The sequence below is a fragment of the Nomascus leucogenys genome, chromosome 21, assembly GCF_006542625.1.
Source record: "Nomascus leucogenys isolate Asia chromosome 21, Asia_NLE_v1, whole genome shotgun sequence".
NCBI lineage: Eukaryota > Metazoa > Chordata > Mammalia > Primates > Hylobatidae > Nomascus > Nomascus leucogenys.
In genome coordinates, this window is record NC_044401.1 from 23,692,516 (window position 1) to 23,720,348 (window position 27,833).

Genomic DNA, 27,833 nt, shown 5'->3' on the forward strand with positions numbered 1-27,833 from the left:
TGCATGTAAAGTTAACCAAAAAGACATTTTTCAGAAGGCCTTTCCTTTCCTTTTCCTCTGTATTCTCAAAATCAGGTATTTTTGGTATTACAACCCAGTTTTTACTTTAATCTACAGAAGTTTCTTGTCTCCATTTTGGTTATTTCATGTGTTGATTTCTAGCTGCTTCCAAGTTTCTCAGCCTTTAGAGACTTGAATTACTTCAATAATCTAAGTGTCTTCTTTCTTGAATTTAGAGACCTAAATTTTTATCAATCTTTCTAAAGGTTTATGTAATCAATCAGTTTTTTCAATTTTTGGTTTTGTTGATTTTCTCTATTTTGTCTTTGTTTTTTTATTTTCCCACTTTTGCTCTTGCGGTAAGGATTTCTTTCCTCCTACTTTCCCTGGACTTACTGTTTTTTATTCCTTCTGTTAAATTCTTTTTATTTTCTTTTGTGTGTGTGTGTGTGAGAGGGAGTCTCCCTCTGTTGCCCAGGCTGGATTGTAGTGGCAACATCTCGCCTCACTGCAACCTCTGCCTCCCAGGTTCAAGTGATTCTCCTGCCTCAGACTCCCAAGTAGCTGGGATTACAGATGCCTGCCACCACACCAGGCTGATTTTTGTATTTTTAGTGGAGAAGCGGTTTCCACCATGTTGGCCAGGCTGGTCTTGAACTCCTGGCCTCAGGTGATCCACCCACCTCAGCCTCCCAAAGTGCTGGGATTACAGACGTGAGCCACCATGACTGACCCCTTCCGTTTTGTTTGTTTGTGTGTTTGTTTGTTTGTTGTGATGGAGTTTTGCTCTTGTTGCCCAGGGTAGAGTGCAATGGCAGGATCTCAGCTCACCACAAACTCCACCTCCTGGGTTCAAGCGATTCTCCTGCTTCAGCCTCCTGAGTAGCTGGGATTACAGTTATGTGCCACCATGCCCCGCAATTTTGTGTTTTTAGTAGAGACGGGGTTTCTCCATATTGGTCAGGCAGGTGTCAAACTCCCGAACTCAGCTGATCCTCCTGCCTTGGCTTGCCAAAGTGCTGGGATTACAGGCTTGAGCCACAGCACCTGGCCCTGTTAAATTCTTAAGTAAGATACTTAGTTCATTAATTTTTTGACTTCATTATTTTCCAATAAGAGCATTTATTATACTTGTTCATTTATTACCTGCATATACTGGATGCCACACTCTATGCTATGTAATATTTTCATTATTATTCAATTAGAAGTACTTGAATTTCCTTTACAACTTATTCTTTGACTCATGCATGCTATTTTATCTTGTATTTGAGTTATTTGTTTTGAAAGATACTATTTTCTACAGGTATTTTTTCAGATTTATGTACATGTTTACTATTTTATTTATTCACTTCTTGCTTCTTATACTATGGTTTTGGAATCATTTTCCTTCTTATTTATGCTCATTTCTTTATGGTAGGTCTTTGAGTGACAAACTCTCTCTTTTTGTTTATCTCTAAACACCAATATTTTCCCCTTATTCTTGAAAAAATAGTTTGGCATATATCATTCTGGGTTGAAAAATGTGAGGGTACTATTTTCAACTGTCTACTTTCTGTTGTGGTAAAACACCTGCTTTATGTCTGGTTGTCATGTTTTTTTGTCAGTGATTTCTTCTATATGCCTAATTTTTAAAATGTCCCCTTTCTCTATCTCCTTTATACTATGCAGTTCTAATAAAGTTTCTAGATATGTTTTATTTTTCCTATTTTGAACATGCTATACTTGCTTCTAGAAAACTCACAGTCATTATTCATATAAGTATTGTATGCTCTCTATTGTTTTCTTTTTCTTAGAATGTAGTCCAGTATTGTTAGATTTTTTAAATGTCTTTTAATTAGTAATTATTAGTATCATTTATTAGTATATACTGATAAATATTAATATATATAGTGTATGATTGTGTATCTATTTTTTCTTATAATTATATATATAATTTTATAAGTTTAATTGCCCCAATCTGCTTATTCTTATCTTTTTCTCAATCTCTTGATTGCATTTATTATTTTTTAAACTTTTCAAACATAGTTGTTTTATGTATGATTCTTTAATGCATCACAAGTCCTTGAGATCCTAAATCTGTTGCAGATGGTTTCTCCTCATTCACTCATTTTTTTTCCTGTAATTAGTAGTCTTTGATTGTGATATTAATGCCTGATCATAATCTGTGATGTCTGAGTCTTATATTTTGAGAGCTTTTCTCTAGATAGGATTTACTTCTATGTCTGTAAGAAATCAGTGCATGCTGCTGGAATGGTACTACTGCAGTTTTCCTTCAGTACCTTGGCTCAGCACCAAAGTCTCAGAAATAATTCTCCCTCCTAGCTAGTGGCCCCAGACTCTGATCCTGACAATAGCATTCTCAGAGCACTTTAAAATTTGCTCTCAGAGAAAACTCACTACACCAGAGTGACAGCCATCTTTCTCCTCCAAGCTCAGATTTTTTTTTTTTTTTTTTTTTGGACAAGAGAAGAGAAGGCAAGTCCTTGAAATTCTCCCTTAAGTTTTGTAAGAACAAAATCACCATCAAGAGTATGCTTTACACATACCTACCTACTTTGTAAAGAAAGAGCCTTTTAAAATGCCTACTCTGGCATTATTGTAAAAGCCAATAAATCACTTTCTAGTTAGGCTATTGGACACAGCACTTTTTTTCCGTTAAAAAAAGAAAAAGTAGGAGTTAAGGAGTAAGAAATCGTTCATTCATACAATCACTTATTCCCTAATTTGTATTGAATGATTACACTGTGTCAGGAAAAGCGCTTTTCTCCAGGGAGGCCAAAGATACATCAGATATATTCCCAATAGGACTTAACAACCCAACGTGGAGAGACAAACATGGTCAGAGAAAGGTGTACAGTCACTTGCAATTCTCTTTTGTCCCTGAAAAATATTTACTTAGCAAATGACATATATGTTTAAATGAAATGAAAGACATACCAGGAGTATAATTGTTTTAAGAAATACATTTCATCAAGGACATATGCTGACTGGAATATTTTAACTTTTGAAATGGTGTTACATTTTGTTTTGGATTCATTCCAAACTAATATTTTGGGAAATAAAATTTATGAATCAAATGTATTATTTTATGATTATAAATATGTTAAAGACATTTGTAAATGCCTTATCTTGATCTGAGCTTTTAAAAAAGGGAAAGAAGAGAGTAAGAGGTATAAAATAGTTAATTTTTCTAGATTAGTTTCCTGAATGATAGATTGCGGAAAAATAACTGAAAGTTAAAATGATATTGATGAAAGATATAAAGGTATTCATAATCATGAAAGAAAATAAATTTTCAATGAGTTAATTATATCTTAAGCATAAACAAATATGATACTGTTTAAAAATTTTAATATCATTCCTAATGTGAATCTGTACTGCTAAACATTATACATGTAGGTATGCAATAAATATTTGTTAAATGTGGGAAAGAGGAGAGAAATGGTGTACTTTGCTTTCCTCTGCTCACTGTTTCAGGCTCATCTCTCCTTCCTTACTATATTCAAGCCACAGAACACTGTCTCTTCCTTCAGCTTGCCAAGTTCCTTGCCTTGGACTTTCACACTTATGTTCCCTTTACCTAGAATCCTCTTATCCTCTCATTTTGTCACACTTATTAATATTAAACACCTCTCCATCATAGGTTAGTGCCTAATCCAAAAATGAAAATGTTTCATCTCTTTAATTATTTAAAATTTTATCCACAAAGGATTTTTATCATAGCATTTCACTTAACTCTAAATTCTAATATAACTTTAGATTGCCAAAAAGTCTTGGATTTAATTTTTAGGAAACGGCGTGGTGTGAAGGAAATAATTCTGGATCTGCTCTCAGGTTGACACAAAAATATGTAGCTCAGGACCTGGCACATAAGGGTATTTAACTCATTTTTGTTTCTTCTCTTTCTTTCCTTTTATTCTTTCTACTTTTTTCTATATTAAAACAAAATATTAATACAAGGTGAAGTGTAGATTTGTAATAATAAAAACAAGTAGGTGTTTTAGATTTTTGTATGCCACAGATTATAATACTTGGGCTAAAAATTGGTCCAAAAAATTCTGACAATTAGGTGAAATGAAGAAACATTTACTTTGACAACAAACTATATAACTCCATAATTACAAAATTAGATTTTTTTTTCTGAAGCAAAACTCAAGTAAAAAAAAATTCAAGTGCTTTTTAAAAGACGATTGACTAAATCAACAAACAAATTCAACCAATGTTTCCGAATGCAGAATGCAGGCATATTGTTGAGTTTTAATTCATTGGAGTAATTTTTTCAGGGAGCTTAATGTGTTACAGATACTTTGTTACTGATCATTTAATTTATCAAAGGAATAGAAATCAGACACGGTACATGAATTGTGATTTGAAATGTCCATTTTGTGATCTGCTTCAAACAGACGCCTGAATTCAAAGACAAGTGCTTTAACAAGCTCTTCTGATACAGACTGTACAAAACTGGTAGTATTTTTAAATCAAAGGATATATATGGTCAAGTTTGTAACCATTACACAGGACCAGTTTGAGTTTGTTTTGTCCTTTCACAAATTCATACCCTCATCTCAACATGTATTTTGCCTGGGATATTCTCTGCCATTTTATAAAGTTTGTCTTCATTTCTAATTTTGCCTTCAACTATATCTTTTAGAAAATTTTACCAGCTTCAAGGTGTCAAAGGAATAGATAAGACAGAATTACAAACCAATACATCTCTTACAACTGGAGACTAATTAATATTGCATGATTATAAGAGGACGCTCATCCACTAATGTTGAGAATAATGTTAAGAGAAGTAGAATGTGGCAAGTTAAAAACAAGAGGTGATAAATGCAGATGCACAAATCAAGCTCGCTTTAGATTACAGATAACTACTCCTAAAGACTCTTTCAACTATTCTTTTTTTTCTGTAATTTTTCAGTGAAAGCAAAGTCATCATACACTGTTTGCTTCATTGTATGAGAATCAATGTTTGCATGATAAACTGCCCTAATGGAAGAGGACTCTGAGTTACCTTTTTAGAGCAAAGCCACCTAGGTTACTCTGTTTTCCCCAGAGTGACCTCTCTGTTCTGCAAGCAAGTCAATCAGGAAATGCTCTCCAGGACATTTTAATATGAAATACAAAAGCTTAGAAGTCCTCTCTAAATAATTGAAGGCAACCATTAGGAATATAGCCAACCAGTCTCTTAATGGAGAGGTCATGAGGGACAATAGGCATAGAATCTCTCTGAAAAGTCCAAGGAACATTTGGTGGTTTATAATTGATTTTTCTGGGCAGATTTCCTTTTTTCAAATAGTAATTATATCAGTGTCATTAATAATGGCTGTTACAAGGGGCTGCGCTTTACTCTCCAAGGCAAAAATTGTATCTGGTCAAAGAAGCCTCATAATTATTTCTAGTTATTTGAAGCAGAATACAGACTTAGGTTTTTTTCCCTTTCATTTGAGAATCTAAGACACTTAAGTCTACCCTTGAGGAATGAGGATAATAATAGTAGAGCCGGGAAATGAAGCAGCTTACTATACATCGCTTACTATGTGGGAATAAGCTAAAACAGTTTCGTTGTAATAGTTTAAGTCCCAGAGCACGTTTGTAGTAATTATTTTTTCTCTAAATTTTAAAGGTTTGATGCATTTCTTGAGGGTGTTAAGTACCTATTTAAATTAAGAAAGTAAGGCATTTTCTAAAAGAAATTCCTTTTTAAAGAGGCGTACTGATTAACAATTAGAAAAGGTGAGCCAAATATCACAGAGTTGAGAGAATTGGTTGAAGCAGGGGAATGCCTCAGTGTTTAGCCATGTGTTTATTAAGATATTTATTTGAATATGTTAAGTAATACAAATCTATATAAAAAATTATTGGGAAATGGCCTTTCTCAATTTAATTTTCCTATTTCAAAACTCAACCCTATATCCGACTATTATTTTTAAAAAAGGCCAGGTGCTATGGCTCATGCCTGTGATTCCAGCACTTCGAGAGGCCAAGGTGGGAAGGTTGTTTGAGCCCAGAAGTTCAGGACCAGCCTGGGCAACATAGTGAGGCCCCCCTGTCTCTACATAAAACTAAAAACTTCACTGCTTGTGGTGGCATGTGCCTGTAGTTCCAGCTACTTAGGAAGCTGAGGTGGAAGAATCACTTGAGCTGGAGGTTGCAGTGAGCCAATATTGTGCCACAGCACTCCAGCCTGGGCAACAGTGCAAGATCCTGTCTCTTTAAAAAAAAAAAAAAAAAAAAGCTGAGACAGGAGAGTTTCTTGAGGCCAGGAATCTGAGACCAGCTCCTGAAATAAAGCAAGATTCTCTCTCTACAAAATATAAACAAACTTAGCCGTGAATAGTGGCACACACCTGTAGTCTTAGCCACTCTGGGAGGCTGAAGCAGGAGGATTGCTTGAGCCCAGGAGTTTGAGGCTACAGTGAGCCATGAGTGTGCCCCTACACTTCATCCTGGGTCATAGAGTCAAACCCTGACTTAAGAAAAAGAAAAAAAAAAAGGAAAAGTTGTGCTAGGATGCATATTCAAGATTTAAATCTCTCTTTCACTCTCTCACACACAAATTCATGCTACTTTTGTGGCTAATTGTTCCATACTATGAGTTGATCTATTTATCTTGCCATGGCTCCTTATACAGCTATGTGGCACATAATTTATTTGTTTTTGATACTATAACTAATACTGACTCAGGAAAAGTTTAAATATTTTATTTTTTAATTACCTAAGAAGGCTGTCTGTTGGTTTATATAATCAAGTTTAAGAATCTCTTTTACAAATTGAATTTTTCAGTGCTTACACAATATTAACTACTTTCCCATGTATCTTTAGTTTCTATGAATAATTATATAGGGAGAGAAGACTTCCATTACTTACAAAGGTCGTTTCACCGTTGTGTAAAACAGGAAGTTTGCTCTCATAGAATCTGGCCTACTTTACCTATCAAAAATTATTAAGGTGTTACGAGTGTCAAAACAACGTAAATTCTTAGAGCTGAATATGAAGCCAAAGGGATAAGTTGTTCTGTTTATCTTTTATAATGGGGGTGTATACCCCCATAAGATTGCTTACTTGAAAAATTAGTTAGGTTTTTTATTTTAGAGACAGAAAAATCCTACTTTGGCTATTTAAAGGATATGACCCAATTATTTGGAAATAAAAAAGATCTGTTGTGTGTATAAACTTAACGTTAATATGGTGAATTTTGGACAGCACAGTCCAGTTTTGCAGGGAAATTCTAAAAAAGGAAATTGTCATATCAATGAACTGTCTAGAGCATTGTTTAAAAACTGTGGGCATTTCAAAATAGGTATATCTCATTTCTTCCCAGATAAATTTCTGTTGAAGTCAAACTAAAGCACCACAGATGCTACCAAGCCACTTGATACGGGGTCAGCCTTCACGATTGACCTCAATAGTTCCCACCTTCTGGTATTCACACCATTACACAGTCTCCTCTCATATTAACCTAGGGTTGGCCTGTGAGACCCATAGAAGCCTTGGTCACACAGCTAATTAGTGTCAAAGCCTGAATTCTAACATAGGTCTGTCAAAATCCACGATGACTAGAGATTTACTTACTTTGAATCTCCAGTAGCTGAGAAGGAGCATAAAAATAAGCGGAAATTGAAGCAAAGAGAAGTTTAAGGGCTTGTCCAAGGTCTACAACTAGTTCGAAACAGAGCTGATAATAGAACTAGGCAGTTCAATTTGATTTAAACCAGTTTATGATTTTAAATTATAGTACATTTTTGTTCCTATTTGATACCTTACTTCAAAAATATCAATGTGAATCCATTAAAGAGCCATCAAATATTAAATGAGAAAGAAGAAAAATGAAATTGCAACAGTCTATCCACTTTTAGTGTTCCATCAATATTAAACTACATTTTTATTACAGTTTCTTATTAAATTGACAGTTGGCTAAAATCTAACCGATAATGATGAAGTAGGTCAGCGTTTCTCAATTGGTTAGCAGCTAATTAGCTTGTCTTAATATGAGTCAGCATCAATGAAATGCACTCAGTAAATATTAGTATTATTTTGGTCTTTTCATAATCCATTTGAAGTATTAAGATTTTGTTCTATACATTCGAGACCAAAAATTAGTTTCAAGGATTAGAAATGTGCAAACATTTTATCATCCAACTCATTTTTTATTCTATTTCTGATTTATTTAACAAAATCAGATCCTGGCCCTACAATAAACATGGGTTTCCTTTCTCCAAGAGGGCACACTTCCTAATGCTGAATCTACTACAAATCTTGGATGTTAGACTTCCCCTCTGGTAGTAAAAATCTGCAAATCAAGTCAAATTAGCAGGAGAACAGAGCCGCTCAGATGTTTCTTAAGGAAAATTCCTGTTAAAAGATTGCATTTTCTTTATAATATTTTGAAAGCTATAGTGCCTAATAAGAATTGTGCTTTAAAATGCACAGTTTAGACACACACACGCACACCTATATACATACACTTTTTACAGAAGCATTTCTTGGAGGAGAGTATCTCTATAAGGAAACCTGACTAAATTTCTGATAGCTACTAAGGTAAGTTGCTACTCTGCCTTACCCTCTGTAGGGTATATGTTTCCTCTACTATGGTTCCTGAAGATAAATGGAGTCAAACAATGCAACTCAGTAAAAAGCTACCTCACCATTTTTAGGAAATTTCTTAATATAAACTTCACAATTTTTCATAGGTTCAAAATCCTTGGAAGAAATAAATGCATCTTTGTTCAAGATATAGATTTTCTTATTAAGATTTTCAGATTGAAGGGAGCAGCAGTAGAGTATCAGAAGTATCAGAAGCAAAAAGTAAATGTATGATTTGGTAAGTATGTTTGTACTTGTAGCCCCAAATAATGATTGTTTAGGGAATAGACACAAATATGGTAGCATTTTTAATTGCATCTGAAATGAACAAATCTTGCATTTGTCTCCAGGGAATATGACTCAGTCAACTCTTTGGTAAGGCCAGTTATCAAGGAAAAACTTGCTAAGGGTTAGCTAACATAATCTAGTTGCAGCTCTTATCTTGAAATTTATATTTAAAAACTGGTAAGATTTATCTTTAGGTATTTAGGTATTTAGTCCTTCATCATTTTGGGATAGTAAATTAGGTGCCTGCCTTGTACTTCTGGCTTGTGAAAGAAAATATAATCTCAGGACCCCAAACTCACCGTGCCAAAGGGAAAGTAAAGCTTGGGAACTGAGCCATGCAAAAACTGCTTTCCTTTAGTTCCCAGACAGAGAACTGTAATTTCACAACCTTGTATCATAGCCTCATTTCCATTGCACCCTCTTTTCAAAGGCTTAGTTTATCTTATGTAAAATGTAGATTTACTAACCAAGGCAATGTATAATTGACTTTTTCCTTTACTCTCTGTTTTCACACATAAAATGTAGATTCATTGGGGCTAATCAGAGCCTCACATGAATGTAACGATCTGCCTCACTTCCTACCCTCCTTCCCCTTTTCTCACTCCTGCTGGCTCTTTCCCCTGTAAATACTTAAGTTCCCAAAACCCCCTTTGGAAAAAACTCATGTCACAGATGCTCCAATGGCTGTATTTTTTTCCCCAGGCACATCCTCAACCTTGGCAAAATAAACTTCTTTCAGTTGAGACCTGCTTCACTCACTTTTTGGTTTACAGGCTTTCAAAAGTAGCAACATTATATTTACATTTTTCATTGCTGGAAGAGTAGTTTTTTGAAGGCTGACTGCACTTTGAATTCATGGCGATGACTACGTTTTTTAAAAGTGGTGTCTGTGAGTTTTGTTTCTTTGATTTTCACCAAACTAGAACAGAAATTTAGAGGAATTTTGAATTTATGTCCTTGTTACTCCCCAGAAGGCATTTTCTTAAAAAAAAAAAAAAAGAAAAAGAAAAATACTAATAATCCCAAGCTACACTGATTATTGGTGGGTATTAGCCCAAATGCTTAAAAGGCACATTGTGATCTCTGATAATTTACTATTGCAGATAACATAACCTCTGGACTCCCCAAGTATATCCCACATTGTATTATTTTCTTTCCTCCAAACAGTACAGTTTCTTTAAGAGAAAGTGGACATTTTTTAGAAGTAAATAATCACTTAAAAATAGCTTTATATTTTTTCTGTTTTCTTACAAATGCAAAACTTGATAGTATATGTAGATTTCCAGATTGCTGAGGAAATTGAATTACTGTTTCATCCTTATCTTTTTATGTACTTCTCTGTCATTTTTAATTTCTATATATATATCATATTTTCACTGAAAACATCAAATGTCTCATTCATTTCTTAGTCTTATTTGATTTTTTCTATCACATTGCATAGCAAAGCATAACAAAATGAAAATAAGCTTCTGCAGTCATGGAAGTTCAGAACTGGAAAACAACTTAAGATTATTCGAACCTCATCGAAAAAGAGATAAAGACATGGAATTCAGGAAAAGTGGTGAGGAAGCAAATTCAGAAGTGTATGACTAGGAATACGGAAGCAACCGAATATGAGGTTAGAATGTGAAACTGAATTCAAAGGTGTAACTTGGAGCTGACTGAAATACGGCAATTTAGCAGAAGTGGGATTAATTGTGTAGCCTTACCTAGTTGTACACAAGATCAGGCTGGGACTGAAATTCTACCATATGACTCCATACCACCAAAAGAATTCCAGCCCTCTGAGCAGTAGGAAAGAGAGTTTTGTTTTCTTGTAACCAGAACATAAACTTTTGATAGTCATAACCTTTATTTCAGTCTATAAAGTTAGATATTGATGGGGTTCAAAACATTCTATCCCCAAATACGGCACCTTGGAACTTGAGCAAACAGCAAAAGTAGAAAGATCACCCTTTGACTTTCTCCTGCCCTCTTCCTCTGAAATCAGGTCAAGAGCCCTTCATTTGAGAGGTGCTATCCCTATGCCCAGAGGAAAGAATATCTTTATCTATAAAGACACAAATATATAAAAAATAATCTGAACAGTAAGTCTTGTTAAGCGACTCCCCCAAGTTTATTACCATTGGATCATATCCCTTCGCTTAATCATACTGCTGTGCAACTGTCCACTTTTGTTCAAACCTAAGCATAAAAACACATAGGTTTCTCTATTTCTTTGGGTCTTTATATCTGAAGGCTCCTGGCCTATGTAAAACTCACATTAAGTAAATTTTTAGGCTTGTCTCTTCTTAATTGGTTTTTATAAGGACCTCAGTCATGAGCCTAGAGATAGAAAAGAAAGATGTTTCTTTTCCCCTATAGCATATTCAAATTTTAAATGAAGTTTATTCACAGTCCTTAGTTTTACCAACTATTTTTTTCTTTCTTGGATGTGCAAATCTTTAATACACTAAATGCAGCTTCTATAATTTTAAACAAATCCATTCTTCAAACCAAACCAAAGATAGAATAACTTTTATAAAACAGGAGACACTTTAGAGGTATAGTTAGTAGATATCTGTAATTTTCATGTGTTTGCAGACTCTGCAATGTTGCTGTCAATATATTTTTAGTTTCTTCCTATTTGATAAGGGTACACCATACAGATGCTGCTGTGGATGCAGTAATGACCCCAGTCAGAGTCTTGCTACCATGAGAATCTCTGCTCTAGGCATTATGGTCCTCCCTGGGCTTACTAAGCCAGACAAGCTTCCACAGAGAATGTGATGTTTACTGAACAACATGGAAATTGGATATAAAACCTTTATAATGAGTGTCTGTATCAGTAAATTCCCTTGCTGTCCATTTTCTTTCAGGTAATGCTGTTCTAATTAGTACCGAATGCTCACATCTAATTTCTCTGTGGTGGACACTGCAACAAATAATTATATAAACAAAAAAAAAACAAAAAAAAAAACAACGACATAAAAACGTTAGTTACCAGTTCAGGAACTTGCTGATTCCACTATAAACACTGAATTGTATCCAAAATTGACTTGGTCCTTTACTGCATTTTGCTTCCCATTAATACTTGTAGTTCTGATGTCATGTAACACTACAGATCAAAAACATCTACAAATCATGTAAAATCTGCAGAGATGCTAGCCAGTTATAGGGACATAGCATGTAAGTTCACGTCTATGTTGAGAGCATTGTGATTATTTTCCCCTTTATCAACACTCGATTAAATGAGGTGAAGGAAAAGTAGGGCTTCTAGAGACTGACAACTCAGAGGAATGCTAGAATCACTTAGGAGTTTGCTAGGAATCTAAAATCTCATGTTACCACCCCTAACACTACTCATTCGCCCAATCAAATATATTACAATCTGTATTTCAGCAAGATCCCCATGTGATCCATATACACTTTCCTCAATCACACTTTTATTAGTTCCTTGTGTAATAACCACATTTAACTTTGTATGATAGTTTACATTAAGGTTTACAAATGTATGAATTAGATGGTCACGGGGGAAGGGACAGGCAGAGAACAAAGATGTGTTTCTGTACCTAAATAATGGATGGAGGTAAGAGTAGCTTTCCTGGAAGTAAAGATAAAATTCTCTTCCTCCCTTGGGCAAACACTTAAGTAAAGGAAATACAACAAAAGAAAATGAGAAATGTATATTGAGCAGCATATAAAAAGAAAGGGTTGTTTTTCTTTCTTATGTTGATTATTGCTACAATAATTTCTTCATGTATTTTTAAACAAAGATGCATGTTACTGATTATCCATCTTTAGAAAAATGATGGATAATTATTAGGTTGTCATCTGTGGAAAAACTATATTGAGAAAGTAGAATAACAGGATTAGGGAGGAAGAAAAAAGACTTATTGTGCAAAGTGTGATACTGAGGAGTATGCGACTTTCAGAAAAGACACCAAGACTTCAACCTTCTTTTAAAAGAGGCTACTTTAAATCATCCCTGATTGATAAAAATATTTCCCATAATGAAAAGCTTTCCACAAATCTCCTTACTTTTTTTAATAATACACTGTCTTCAGTGTCACAAAATTATTTATTTTTAATTAAAAAGCAAAGATAGTTTTTCTATAATCTGTGAACTAGGTGAAACACTGGCAGGTTATATTAATTCATCGTTTCATATAAATAATTATTGACCATCTGGATATAAGAAATGCTACCTTTTTCATGATGAGTTTTCTTAAAATCTAAAAACTGCTGACTGTGATAAAAATTAACGAGCACTTTGAGAAAAAGACTTTAACAGTCACGGTGTCTTAAAATACTGGATGTGAGAATAATGAACTGTTATGAGGGGATTCATGTTTGCAAAATGAGCTACCAGTTGATAATTAGGGGAGCTGTACAACACCCTGGTGAGATAGGTATGTTTTATTCCTTCCATTTTGCAGATGCAAAATTGACATAAGAGAGTAGTGAAGTGTTTGGCCTCAGGGAACCTAGAAAATCAGCATCAGCAGAAAGCACTGACTTTCTGAGACATCCGCTGTGATGTAAGGTATGATGGCCGGTTTTAACACCCACTTACTGGCTGTGTGATTTTGGTAAAGATACTTAACCTTCTTGTGGCTTAGTTTCTTAATCTGTAAAATGGGAAGAATAATAATATTTTCCTCAAACATTTGTTGTTAGGAGTAAATTAGCTAGTCCTTGCAAAACACTTAAAGGATTACCTGGCATATAATTGGTCAACAATGGGTATATATTAATTACCATCTATGTGCCTCTCTGAGCACTAAGGATAAGAAAGTGAACAAAGTAAATCCTTGCCCTCAAGAGCTTACATTCTTGTCCTTAATAGAATGTTCTCTCAGCTGATGGGCTTATCTGTATAGGTCTTTCTTATGAAAAGGTAGAAACAGAAAGTCTTGCTAGCTTTCTTTCTTCCTTTTCTGCCTTTAAAAAAAAATTGTTAGAGGTAATTTTACAGTGGCTGCATGATTTCTTAATTTCCTGGGAATGAGTTCTGAACAAAGAGAGAATATTACTAATTCAGCTAGAATGTTATTGAAAGGAAATAGCTGTGTTAGGCAAGGATTGAGGGTTGAAATCAACTCTTTTCTTCAGGGACTCATAAACTACTGGGGGAAGTCCAGATCCACAAATAAATAACTCTGATTAAGACTAATTTTGGTAAATATGACTGTTGAGTCTGAATGTTTATGTCCTTCCAAAATTCATATGTTGAAATAATCACCTCCAAGGCCATGGTATTAGGAGGTGAGGTCTTTGGGAGGTGATTAGGTGATTGGGGGTGGAGCCCTCATGAATGGGATTACTGCCCTTATAAAAGAGACCCCAGAGAACTCCCGTACCCTTCTGCCATGTGAGGACACAGTGAGAAAACCACTGTCTATGAACCTGTAAAGGACCTCACCCAATGCCAAAGCTTCTGGAGCCTTGGCCTTGAACTTCCCGCTTTCCAAAACTATGGGAAATAAATGTCTATTGTCTATAAGCCACATAGTTTATTAGTTTTAATCACAGTAGCCCAAACAGACTAAGAGAATAATGAAATAACAAAGAAGCAAGAGAAGGAAGTGTGCCTTGCTTGGGCAGCGAAAAAAAGGAGAGGAAAGAGGGAAAAGTAGGGAGGAGAAGGGAAAAGAGGGCACAGGAAGAAAAACTAAGAATGTGAACACAAAGGGTAAGGACAGAAGGGAACAGAGATAAGAGAAGGGTGTATGGTTGGAATGTCCTCCCAAAGTGCTAGGATTACAGGCATGAGCCACCATGCCTGGCCTCATTTTGAAATTTAATTGTCATTGTAACAGTATTAATAGGTGGAACCCTTAAGAGATCATTAGGCCATGAAGGCTACACCCTCTTGGGTGGGATTGGTGCTTTATGAAAAGGCAAGTATGGCCCTCCCCTTCCCCTCTCTTTGCTTTTCTCCTCCTCCGTTGGGTGAGGAATAGCATTTCTCCTCTGTGGAGGATATGGCATTCAAGGAGCCATCTTGGAAATGAGGAGGGGCCCTCACCAGACACCAAACCTACTGGCACCTTGATCTTCCCAGCCTCTAGAACTGTGAGAAATAAATTTATGTTTCTTATAAATTACCCAGTCTCAGATATTATGTTATAGCATCACAAAACAAACAAAGACAAAGGGTATACTTGCTCTTCGATATGAATAGAAGAGGGTTTGGACTGTTTTGAAGGGGAAAGACTCAGAAGTTGGGAGCAGATGATGTCTTAGTTCCCTCATTATAAGAATGGGCTCTACTGGAGAGCCTATTGGAGAAAAGCAGTATTAGTAAGTAAATAAAAAAAATGAAAAATAATAAAAAGTTTTGCAACTTATCTTGACTTCCCATATTATTTTAAAGTGCCTTTCATAGTCAAGCTGTATTCACCTGAGCTAAAGGAAAATGAAAGACTGAGTATGAAAAAGAAAAGTGACTAAAAATTAGGGAATATAATTAACTGAATAACGAATATCTAATTATAACCCATAAAGCCACATGTTTTCTTTCTCACATATCACTCTTAATACACAAACACACACACACACAAACACACTCAGACACATCACACACAGAGGGAGAAAGAGAATAATGCTAGGGTCTTAATTTTTACATATAATTATGATGTTAAGAATACTGCTCTCTATGGTGAGGTATTTTAAAAAGGTGTGTGTGTGTGTGTGTTTAATTTCAGTAGATTTCAATGAAAAACCATAGTTATCTGAGGGATGGGATAACATTAAGATAATTTATATAAAACAGTACATACACAAACATTAGCATTTGACAATAGCTAGAACTGTAAAAGATTACCTAGATCTAGATCTTTCTAGGTCCTCATTTTACAAACGAGAAAACAGAACTAAAAAAGTTAAGATCTGAGCCAAACTCAAATATTTGAATACTCAGACCAGTGCTTTTTTTCTAATATATCACACTCTCTGAGCAACAATGAGTGTTGATAACAGTGTTATCAGTGATAACAATAGTATGTTGTTTAACCTCAGGTATTTGTAGACACTTCACATTCCAAGCAGGTTAACTTCTTTCCTGATTTACAGAAAAATGCATTTGAAATAATAACTTAAAACAGCATTAATTCCTCAAAGACTTGTGTAAATATGGATATTTTGTGGATCAATTATGTGTATAGCAATACAAAATAACTGATTGAAATGAAATGCAATTTTTTAACAACATGGCACCAATATTAAAGACTGAAGAGTATATAAATAGTACAATGAGCCAAGCATTAATTCTCCAATAGTTCTTCAAGAATTTAGCTACCTTTGTTGATAGTGCTCCAGCAAATCAACCTGGATCAATTTTACCTGTCCCTGTTTCCATTTGTCGGCTTCTACATGTTTTGCATTTAAGAGCTTGTACCTGTAGCCTTCTTTAGAACCTAAACTTGGTCTACTGGAGCCACTGCAGAGAACCAGAAGTGCCTACGAATCTTTTTTGCACACCATATATGTACTTACACCAGAGGCTGTAGCCAATAACTGACTAAAGCCAAAGTAGAGAAGCCCAGATTCTTTGTTTTCATAAGATGAACTCTGAGATATAATTTAGAATCCAGAGCTTCCTTCATTGTTACTGAGTTTGATTGACACCTTCCTTCGCAGTATTGCTAGCCCCATTCTTTTGTCAGTTCCCCTGGGAGTTTGCTTAATCATTTGCATACAAATACTTGTCTCTGGATCTGCTTTTGGGAAGACAACTACTGAAGACACAGACTAAAGCTATTTAGGATCCATCCTTTCATCCATATTTATCTATACTAGCTACCTCCCTCTGTTTTCCCTGCCTCTGTCCAAATACCTCATTCCCTCACTCTCCCAAATAGGCAAAACTTGAAACAGACTAGTGTGCATCTTATTCTATTCTATATTCCTCTATACCTACATCATAATATGCAAATATAAACATCTGAGAGAATATTTGTGTCCCAAAACTGAAATTATATGTTTATATATATATATTTCTTTTTATCTTGCTTTTCTTACTCCACAATATTTATATTATTAATAAAGAAAGAAATTAGCACTTTAAACTGAATTCCATTGTAATTTTCCATAGTTATAAGTTATAAATCTTTGCTTGGAATGAGAAACCATGTCATAGATACAGATGTGTAAAATGTACAGTTAGAATCTGAAGTCAAAGTAGGTAAAAATTTCAATGCTATCATTTTATGTTCTCTCTGAAAGATTTTAGCATTCTAACATTTTCAATTGGTTGCTTATATATTGTCTATGTATAAAAGAATAATTATTTTATTTAGTTTGTACATAATTCCCATGCTATCATTTTCTATGTTGTATTATTTGCTAAATATTTCCTTAATGCTTGCTTAAGTGATTTTTATACTAACTTAGAGTTATTCATCTTTAGGTCTATTTATACCTAATTTTTACAACCTGCCAAAAATGTTAATATCTTTATTTCCATTTCGTAAATATGAAATCTGAGGCATAGGGGGATTAATTGACTTTTTCCTGGCCATAAGCATAATGAGAGGCAGAATCAGAACATGAATTAGAGATCCTTGACTTCCAACTCCATGTTTAATCCATTAGTAGTGGGTTATTGCTATTTTCTTACAAAATAAACTCCTTCATAACATTACCTATTCCATCACTAAAATAAAACCTATGTAATAAAGCCAAATATTGTACATATAAGAATGAACATAAATATTATGTTAATTACTATCTTTTAGAATCATATTGATTTATAAAATTTTGATTGGATGAATGTGGTTCTCTTTCTATTACATCTGTATGATTTGTCCTAACTTAGAAATATTGCAAGTCATTTTCATCCTCAAACATATCAGGTATAAATGACTATAAAATTAGACAGTGATTTTCTATGTGTAAAATATAACCCTTATAAAACACAGAGAAATATTTTGATTCTGAAGAGTTGCTTGTATATATATGCACATTGCTTGTTAAATAGAAATTTTGAGTGTGTGAAAATATATTTAAACCAGTCAACAGAAAACATATGTTTTCTTGTGATAGTGTGCTATAGGCCATAACATTTGAAAGGCTAGCCCAGCAGATTTCTGAGCACGTATTGGCCAGGATAATTTGCAGAATCTGTATTCCAATTTAAACTCAGTAAATTTGTCCTTTCCTAGGCTATGGATTTATCTATGTCACTTAAAGATAATGACAGTTTTTATTGACTACATAATGCTGAAATTATTAGAGCAACAAAAAATGGATACAGCCATGCTGCTAAGGTACCTCTCCTATTATCAAACCCAGATTAACTCTGAAGCAGTAGAATAGAGGAAGGTATGTGTTATGGTTTGAATGTCCCCGCCAAGCTTATGTTTTAATTTGATTGCCATTATAACAGAATCAACGGATGGAACCTTTAAGAGGTGATTAGGCCATGAAGGCTATGGCTTCATCTGCGGGCTTGGTGTCACCATGGGAGTGGGTTTCATACTGCAGAAGTAAGCTCCTAATAAAAGGATGAGTTTGGCTTCCTTTTGCTTCTCTCTCACCCTGGCCTTGCCCTCCCACAGTGGGATCAATAACCAAGAAGTTCCTTTCCAGATGCTGGGTCCTCGATCTCGGACTTCTTCGTCTCCAGAACCATAAGCCAATAAATTTCTGTTTATTATAAACTACTCCATCTGTGGTATTCTGTTATAGCAGCACAAAACAAACTAAGAAAGTAGAGTTCTATTTCTCCTCTTGCCCTCTATTTCTTCACAGGAAGACTAAATTCATTTATGATTTCCTTTGCTTCTAGTAAGGGACAGAAATGCAAGATGTTCCTTCTCATTGTAATATACTACTGGATATTACATATAATTTTTACATTAAAATTTTTATTTAACATTCCCTTTGCATATTTCTAGAAGTAGTATTAAAACAAGACATTTCAGAATTGACTATGTGGTCTGCTGTAATACTGATGCCAAGAATACCATAATGGTGAGGAATGAGAGAAAAATGCATAAAGAACATAAATATAATAAAGCGAATAAAGTATATAATGGGGAAATATACTAATGTATGACAAAAATAGAAATAAGGGTTCCATTATTATAAATAAGGATTTGTCAACTGAATTTATCTTGCTAGCTTATAAAATAAAATAGCTAACCTGAATGTAAAGAAAGTGTTTCATTTATATGCTATTTCCATTTATCCCTTAAATAATACTTTCCGAATTATAGCTGACTGTAACTCTAAACTCACTGGCAAAGGATATGTGCTACAAAAACCCACTTCAGGTTATAGTAACTCAATATTAAAATTTCTTCCCAACTGAATTTTAGAAACAATCTTATAGCAACCAAACTATAAATTGAATAAATTGAAGAAGTTACTACTTCTTACAATATTATAAAACTCTCTAGAGTAGGTCATGACAGAAATGAACATCTTACATCTTCTACTTTAATCTGACACAAAACAAGATAAATTAATTAATAACTTACAAGCAGAATAGCAAGTTAGAGAGGATTCAAAGAAACAGAAAGTATGAGGTTAGGCCAAAGAAGAACAGGGTTTAAAATAAAATAATATAGTATAACGACATGCTCAATATATAAATATATATGCATATATATGTAGTTTTATAGGAAGCTCCAAATAAGACCTACTTTCTCATAGTACTTGATCTCGTAGTCCAGAATGGCTCCATTGGAAAAAGCAGGTGCTTGCCATGATAGGGCAATGCTATTTTGGGATGCCCAGTCCTTCCTTACCACACCTATCAGGGAAGGTGCTGAAAGGAAAGAAAATAACTAAGAATTAATTGGCAGGAATCATTTTCCATTATCCTTTCTTTAATATTTTCTCTTCCAAGGAAAATAAAATTCTTGTTGAAGAGGACACCATTTATTGAAGGCAGATTAATAAGATAGCCTTAGGATACGCTCTATTCAATCCAAATAAGGCATTAAATATATTTAGGAACACTCTTAGGGAACATAGGAAAAACTCAAATATTGCAAGAGTAAGGGCCAGAACTCATCATCTTTGGTATTATTGGGGAGGATATTTTTCTTTAAAATGGTTTTGGTCTTGAGCTATAACATGAAATACAATACACTTGGCTTGTATGTTTTATCAAATATTAATCTACTGTAGGAAAAACAAACTCTGCAATTACAAGATCATTTATAGGCTTCTCCCTTTCCTCTAGACATTTTAAGGCTTCATAAAAGTTTATATTATAAGCTTTATAATTGCAATAAGTGATTGTTTATGAATGTGAGGATTATTTCTTTTGCATAGTTTCTGTGACATAGAATAAAATTAAAATATTTAACTTTAGAAGTTATTTTCAGAATCATGTCTATTTTATTTTTCGATATATTATAATTTTGAATTAAAAAATCTGTTAAGCTTCTAATATATAACTATATATATCTCTCAGAGTCTTTGCACCTTTTAGAAAATAATTTTTAAGTATTCTAATTTCTAAAAAAACAGCAGTGTTTGACATAGAAGTCAACACTCATTAAGAAAAAATAAAATCCAAATTAAAACACACTGATATGCCATTTCTCACATAACAGATTGGCAAAAAAAAAAAATACAAAAATTTGGTAAGACACTCTGTTGGCTAGGCTATAGGATAAAACACGTTACCACATTGTTGGTGGTAAAGCAAAATGATACAACTCTTATGAAGGGAACCTTAAAGATTTAAGGCAAAAATTATATATTTATTTACACTTTGGCTTTTTGGAATCTCTCTCAGAGATATACTGCACAACACAAAGTGACATATTTACAATACCATTCCTGGAGATTTATTTCTAAAGATTGTAACAATCTAAATGCCCATCAATAAGGGAGTGGTTGAAAAACTATGCTACATCCACTAGAGAATTATGAAGTTGTAAAAAGGTATTATGGCTATCTATCAACACTAGAATAGAGTTACTTCAGAATATATCTTTAACTGAAGAAAGTAAAGTGAAGAAAAATGTATAAAAACGATGTAAGGATAAACCTAAGAATAGCGAATAATTATAATGGTTGCCCTCAGGGGGTGAAAGGCAATAGGATAAACACTACAAGGTTAGAAACTGGACGTCTGTGAATATATTTTGCCTTGCAAATTTACTTTGTAAAGTAAATTATTACAAATGATTAAAAATAACTTTAAAAGGCCAGGCGCGGTGGTTCACACCTGTAATCCCAGCACTTTGGGAGGCCGAGGCAGGCGGATCACGAGGTCAGGAGATCTAGACCATCCTGGCTAACACGGCGAAACCCCGTCTCTACTAAAAATACAAAAAATTAGCCAGGCATGGTGGCGGGCGCCTGTAATCCCAGCTACTCGGGAGGCTGAGACGGGAGAATGGCGAGAAACTGGGAGGCGGAGTTTGCAGTGAGCGGAGAGCGTGCCACTGCACTCCAGCCTGGGTGACAGAGCGAGACTCCGTCTCTAAATAAACAAATAACTTTAAGAACAATTTTGAAAAATTAACAGAATCATAAAATGACGAATACCGTATTGAATTGGAGACATAGCCTCCAAGAGGGAACTGTTAAACATAGGTTTAAACACAGTGATTTAACAAAAATATCAATGGGATGTGCTTTAAGAATTAAATAAGAAAAACTTTTTTCTTATTTGAAAATTATTAAACTGTTTTAATAATGATATTGTTGATGTTAGTATTGGTATTGTAATTTTGAAGCTGTTATATATATATATATTTTATAAAGTTATAACGCAAATGAGTAACTATGTTCTATTAAGAACTAGATTTTTTCCTCCTGAGAAAAAATATAAAAGATGTTAGATATATTAAGGTAAATAAAAACTCCAAGTTAGAAGTTACATTGTAAACTCATTATATCTTTCCAATTCATTTTCAGAAATCTACTTAAATGCACCAATCACAGGTGAGAATTAGATATGAAAAATTGATTCTGTCATATTTCAACTTCTAAGAAAGATTTAAGTATTAAAAGTTTGGCATTTTATTTCTGAAGGTTGCTTTTGTGTTCTAAGGACAAAGTATTTTCTTAAATTTGTGAGAATGACAAGTTTGGTTTTTCTAAGGAAATAAGGTCTTTAGAAACTACATTTAAAACTCTTTCTGGCTGTTCAATGGGAACATTATTTTTGGTCTAGAATATATTCTTAAAACGAGAGATAATTACAGAAGTCACTAGGAAATAAAAGTTTGTCATATGAGCTAAAACAGAAATGAATAATGTCTCATATAAGAAAAAGCTCTCAGATAATTCACTATTTAAAATAAGTCCTAACTATAGACTGTAGAGACACAACAAGACTGCTTAAAAAAACAAGACCTAACTATGTACTGTTTACCAGAAACTCATTTCACTGTAAAGACACAAATGGACTGAAAGTGAAGGAATGGAAAAAGACATTCCATGCAAATGCAAGCCAAAAATAAGCAAGAATAGCTATACTTGTATCAGGTAAAATAGAGTTTATTTCAGAAACTTTTAAAGAGACATTTATATAATGATAAAAGAATCAAGTTAGCAAGAAGATGTAACAATTGTAAATATATATGCACTCAACACTGCAGCAACCAGATATATAAAGCAAATATTAGATCTAAAGAGAAAGATAGACCCCAATACAATAGCGGTTGGGGACTTCAACACCCTACTGTCAGCATTAGACAGCTTATCGAGACAGAAAATCAAAAAAGTAATATTGGATTTAAATAGCACCATAGACCAAACGGACCTAACTAATAGTTACAAAACATTTCATCCAACAGCTGCAGAATACACATTCTTCTCATACACATGGAACATTCTCCAGAATAGACCACGTTAGGCCACAAAACAAGTCTCAACAAGTTTATAAAAATTGAAATAATATCAAGTGTCTTTTCTGATCACAATAGAATAAAATTAGAAATCAATAAGATGAACCTCAAAAAAGACACAAACATGTGGAAATTAAACAAAATGCTTCTAAGTTACCAAATAAACAAATCAGGAAAGAAATTACACATTTTCTTGAAGCAAATGAAAATAGAAACAAAACATACCCAAACCTAAGAGATATAGAAAAGGCAGTACTAAGAGTGAGGTTTATAGCAATAAGTTCCTATATTTAAAAAGTAGAAATATTTCAAATAAAAAATCTAATGATGCATCTAAAGGAACTAGAAAAGCAAGAACAAATCAAGCCCAAAACTAGTAGAAGAAAAGAAATAATAAAGATCAGAACAGAAATAAACAAAATGGAGATGAAATAATACAAAACATCAATGAAATTAATATTTTGAAAAGAGGAACAAAATTGACAAACCCTTAACTAGACTAAGAAAAAGAGAAAGAACACCCAAATAAATAAAACCAGAAACAAAAAAGAAGACATTATAACTGATACCACAAGAATACAAAGGATCATTAGAGACTGTTATAAACCACAAAATGCTAACAAATTCGAAAACCTAGGGGAAATGAATACATTCTTCAACATATACAAACTACCAAGGTTGTACAGTGAAGAAATAGAAAATCTGAACAGACCAATAATGAGTAACATGATAGAACCAGTAATAAAAAGTCTCCCAACAGAGAAAAGACCAGGAGCAATGGCTTCATTGGTGAATTGTACCACCCTGTTAAAGAAGAACTAATACCAATTTTTAAGTATCACATCAACAGAATGAAGGACAAACATATAATTATCGCAACAGATGCAAAAAAAAAGCATTTGATAAAAATCAACATCTCTTCATTATATAGACTTTCTACAAATTAGGTATAGAAGGAATGTACCTCAACACAATAAAGGCCATATATGATAAACACACAGCCAACATCATAGGAAAAGTTGGAAGATTTTCCTTTAAGAACTGAAATAATACCAGGACGTTTACTTTTACCACTCTTTTGTTTATTATAGAACTGGAATTCCTAGCCAGAACAATTAAGCAAGAGAAAGAAAGAGAAGGTATCCAAATTAGAAAGGAGGAAGTAAAATTCTCCCTAATTGCAGGTCTCATGATCTTATATACAGAAAAACCTACAGACTCTACCAAAAAAACTCTTAGAATTAATAAACAAATTCAGAAAAGTTGCAGGATAGAAAATCAGTACATAAATCAGTAGCATTTCTATACAACAGTCATAAATGTGCTGAAAAAATCAACAAGGCAATCCCATTTAAAACAGCTGCAACAATAAATAAATACCATATCTAGGAATACATTTAACCAAAGAGATGAAAAATCTCTATAATAAAAACTATAAAACAGTGATGAGAAACTTTAAGAGGAAACAAATAAATGTAAAGACATGCTATGCTCATGGATTCAAATTAGTATTGTTAAATCACCATACCACCCAAAGCAATCTAGATTCCATACCACCCCTATCAAAATAACAATTACATTCTTTACAGAAATAGAAAAAACAAATCGCTGAAGCAGTTTTGAGGAAAAAACAAAACAAAACAAAATCTGGAGGCATCACACTGCCTGACTTCAAAATATATTACAAAGATATAGTAACCAAAGCAGCATGGTTCTGTCATAGAAACACATTTCAATACCAATGTGACAGAATAGAGAACACAGAAATAAACCTATGTATTTGCAGCCAGCTGATTTTTGGCAAAGATGCCAAAAACATACATTCCTTTCCTCAATATATGTTTTTGGCATCTTTTCAATAAATGGTGCTGGGAAAACTGTACATCCACATGTAGAAAATGAAACTAGATACCTCTCACCGTATACAAAAATCAACATAAATGGATTAAAGACTTAAATGTAAGACTCAAAAATATAAAACTATTTAAAGAAAACACTAGGGAAATGCCTCAGGACATTAGTCCAGGCAATCATTTTATGAATAGGTCTCAAAAGCATAGGTAACAAAAACAAAAGCAAAAATAGACAAATGAGATTATATCAAACTAAAAGCTTCTGAACAGCAAAGAAAACAATCAACAGAGTCAACAAACACCTGAAAAACAAGAGAAGCTATTTGCAAACTACTATTCCTTCAACAATGGATTAATATCAAGGACTATACAAGGAACTCAAACCACTCAACAACAACAAAAAACAAATAATTCTATTTAACAATGGGCAAAGGATCTAAATAGACATTTCTGAAAAGAAGACATATAAAGACTAACAGATGTGTAAAAAATGCTCATCATCACTAATCATCAGGAAAATGTAAATCAAAATTACAATAAACTATCATCTCACTCCATTTGAATAGCTATTATCAAAAAGAAAATATCCTTACCAGTGCTGGTAAGGATACAAAGAACATGGAACTCATCCACTGCCAGTGGGAATGTAAATTACTGCAGTCATTATGAAAAATAGTTTGGAGGCTTTTCAAAAACTAAAAATAGAACTACCACATGATCCAGATATCCTACTACTGGGTATATATCGAGAGGAAATGAAATTAGTATGTGGGAAATATCCCCCCAACTCTAAGCCCCCCACATCATGTTTATTGCAGTAGTATTCACCATAGCCAAGACATGGAAGCAATCAAAGTATCCATCAACAGATGAATAAATAATGAAAATATGTAACACACACAATGGAATACTATTCCACTGTTAAAAAGAATGAATTTCTGTCATTTATGGCAACATGGATGAGCCTGGAGGCCATTATGTTAAATGAAATATGTAAGTCACAGAAAGATAAGTATTGCATGTTCTCACTCATCCGTGAAAGCTAAAATATTTGATCTTATTATACAGCATAGAATAATGGTGACTAGAGACTGGGAATGGGGAGGGAAGTGGATAAAGAAAAGTTAGCTAAACAATACCAAATGACAGCTAGGTAAGAGAAATAACTTCTAGTGTTCTACAGCACTGTAGGTGACTGTAGCTAATAAGCTATTGAATATTTTTAAATAGCTAGAAGACAGGATTTTGAAAGTTTCCAACAAAAAAATAAATGTTTGAGGGGATGAATATGTTAATTACCTTGATTTCATCATTACACAGTGTATTCATGTATCAAAATATCACACTGTACCCTATAAATATATACCATTTTTATGCATCAATTAAAAATTAAAAAAGAATTCATGAGGCAAAAATATTATACTTTTATGTTGACAAGGAATAAAATGAGTGGAAAAAGAGTATGTATTTAGTAAATTCATTCTCACTATTACATTAAACAGAGAGACTACTCTTGGGTAACCAAAGAACAAAATTTGGTGATTCAAAAGAAAACACAAGTTTTTGAGATACGTTCTTTATGCAGCAACCATATGTACTATTTTTGGCATAACAAATGAAGAATATTTAAATGAAAATATGATTACATAAAGTTGTATCCAATTCAACTTAATTAAATCTCAATTCATTAAAAAAAGAACAGAAAAAGTGCTCAGATAATTTACCATTTAAATTAAGACACATTCACTCTTAATAAACCACCATTAATAAATTTGTCCCTGTTGGAAGCTGCATTAATGTTCTTGAATTATAATGTAATAATATATTAAATCATGCTTGATGGATAAATTATAACTTTAAAGAAAAATCATACAAATTAGAGGTTGATTTAAACATATCAATTCATTACAATTTTTGAAAATGTCATTTTCATATATACAATCTTATGGCTAATGTTCAGTTTAATGTACAATGTCTAAAGCAATATTACCAGTGTTTTACATTTTGCTTCATAATGATTTAGCACTCAAGGTCAGCACCATAACCCTTGCAAAACTTAAAAGAAATTCAATTATAGCCACAGCGTAAAAGAATGACTACTGAGAAAAATATAGGTACTATTTTTCTATTTCCAATTCTCCAGGGGGCAATTAATAGTACACCTACATCACCTAAATTTTACGAGTTCCATCCTATACTTTTATAAAACAGTAACAAATAAAAATGGATTTCATGGTCCAAATGTCCTAAACCCTAAAATCTCTTTGCTTTTGCACATTCCTTTCATATGTTAATATACATATTTTACATAGTTATAAAATGCACATAATTCCATTTATTTTTAACAATGCATACTAAATCCAATTCCATATTTTGAAATAGTATCTGTAATTATTATTTTAATTGCTAAAATACTCCATTCTGTATACTTAATGAAATCATTAAGTATACAGAATGGAGTATTTATCTAATGTTGAAATTTCCAGTACTTTCCTATTAGAGTTTTCACAGTTCTTGCACAAAGTTTTGATTTTGTTAAATTTTTATTAAGAAAACTACTTCATATAACTTGGATATTCTGAGACATACTTGTAAGAACTGAATCAATATATATTAAGCACACACTTTAAATGGTTAATGAATTAAAGGAGAGGATGAGGGAAACAATTTACAGGTCAATATACACCCCCAAATGCTGGATTTTCTGTTTTCACAGAGGCCAACAATATATAGAATTTTATTTTAAAATGAGACTTCCATATATGAAAGCTCAAGAGTTAGTTTTGAATATATTTAATGATTTTTTTCTTAATAATCCAGGATTATATGACATTTGAGTCTGACATATGGTGGTAACACTCTTGAAGTAATGAATAAAAAGCAGAAAATATAGCATATACATTTATTTTCCATATGAGAAAAACTGATTTTAGGACACAGAAGAGCAACTATTGATTTTTATCTCTGATGCTAAAAAGTCAGGGAAAAAAAAGCAGGAAAATAAAATCTAGAGTTTGTCAGATCAGAGGCTGATGGAATAACTTGAAGGCTCAAGCAGTATTCCCTGAGTAAGAATTATGTATTCGGTATAGTTTTCAGCAGAATTTTATTTCTGATATACATCCTTATTTAAGTCTTCAAAATCTTAGCTTTGATCTTCAAGAAAAAGATTGTTGAATAGATAGCTGAAATGGTTTTAAATATAAACCTTTCTGATGACTACGTTTCCAATAGTTTCCCAAACACTATGTAACAAAAATTTGAAGGAAAAAAATGTATAGGGGAATTAGTTAACAAAAGAGGC

General features: G+C 33.3%; 1 protein-coding gene across 5 annotated transcripts in view; it reads right to left on the reverse strand.

Annotated features, from left to right (window-relative positions):
* Positions 1–27,833, reverse strand: part of EPHA6 (EPH receptor A6) — a 963,391-nt gene that overhangs the window by 330,524 nt on the left and 605,034 nt on the right. For all 5 annotated transcript variants that reach the window (XM_030801993.1, XM_030801992.1, XM_030801995.1 and 2 more), the window contains one exon: positions 19,506–19,630. In XM_030801993.1, the coding sequence (XP_030657853.1) occupies positions 19,506–19,630 (125 nt within the window). The remainder of the gene's footprint in view (positions 1–19,505; positions 19,631–27,833) is intronic.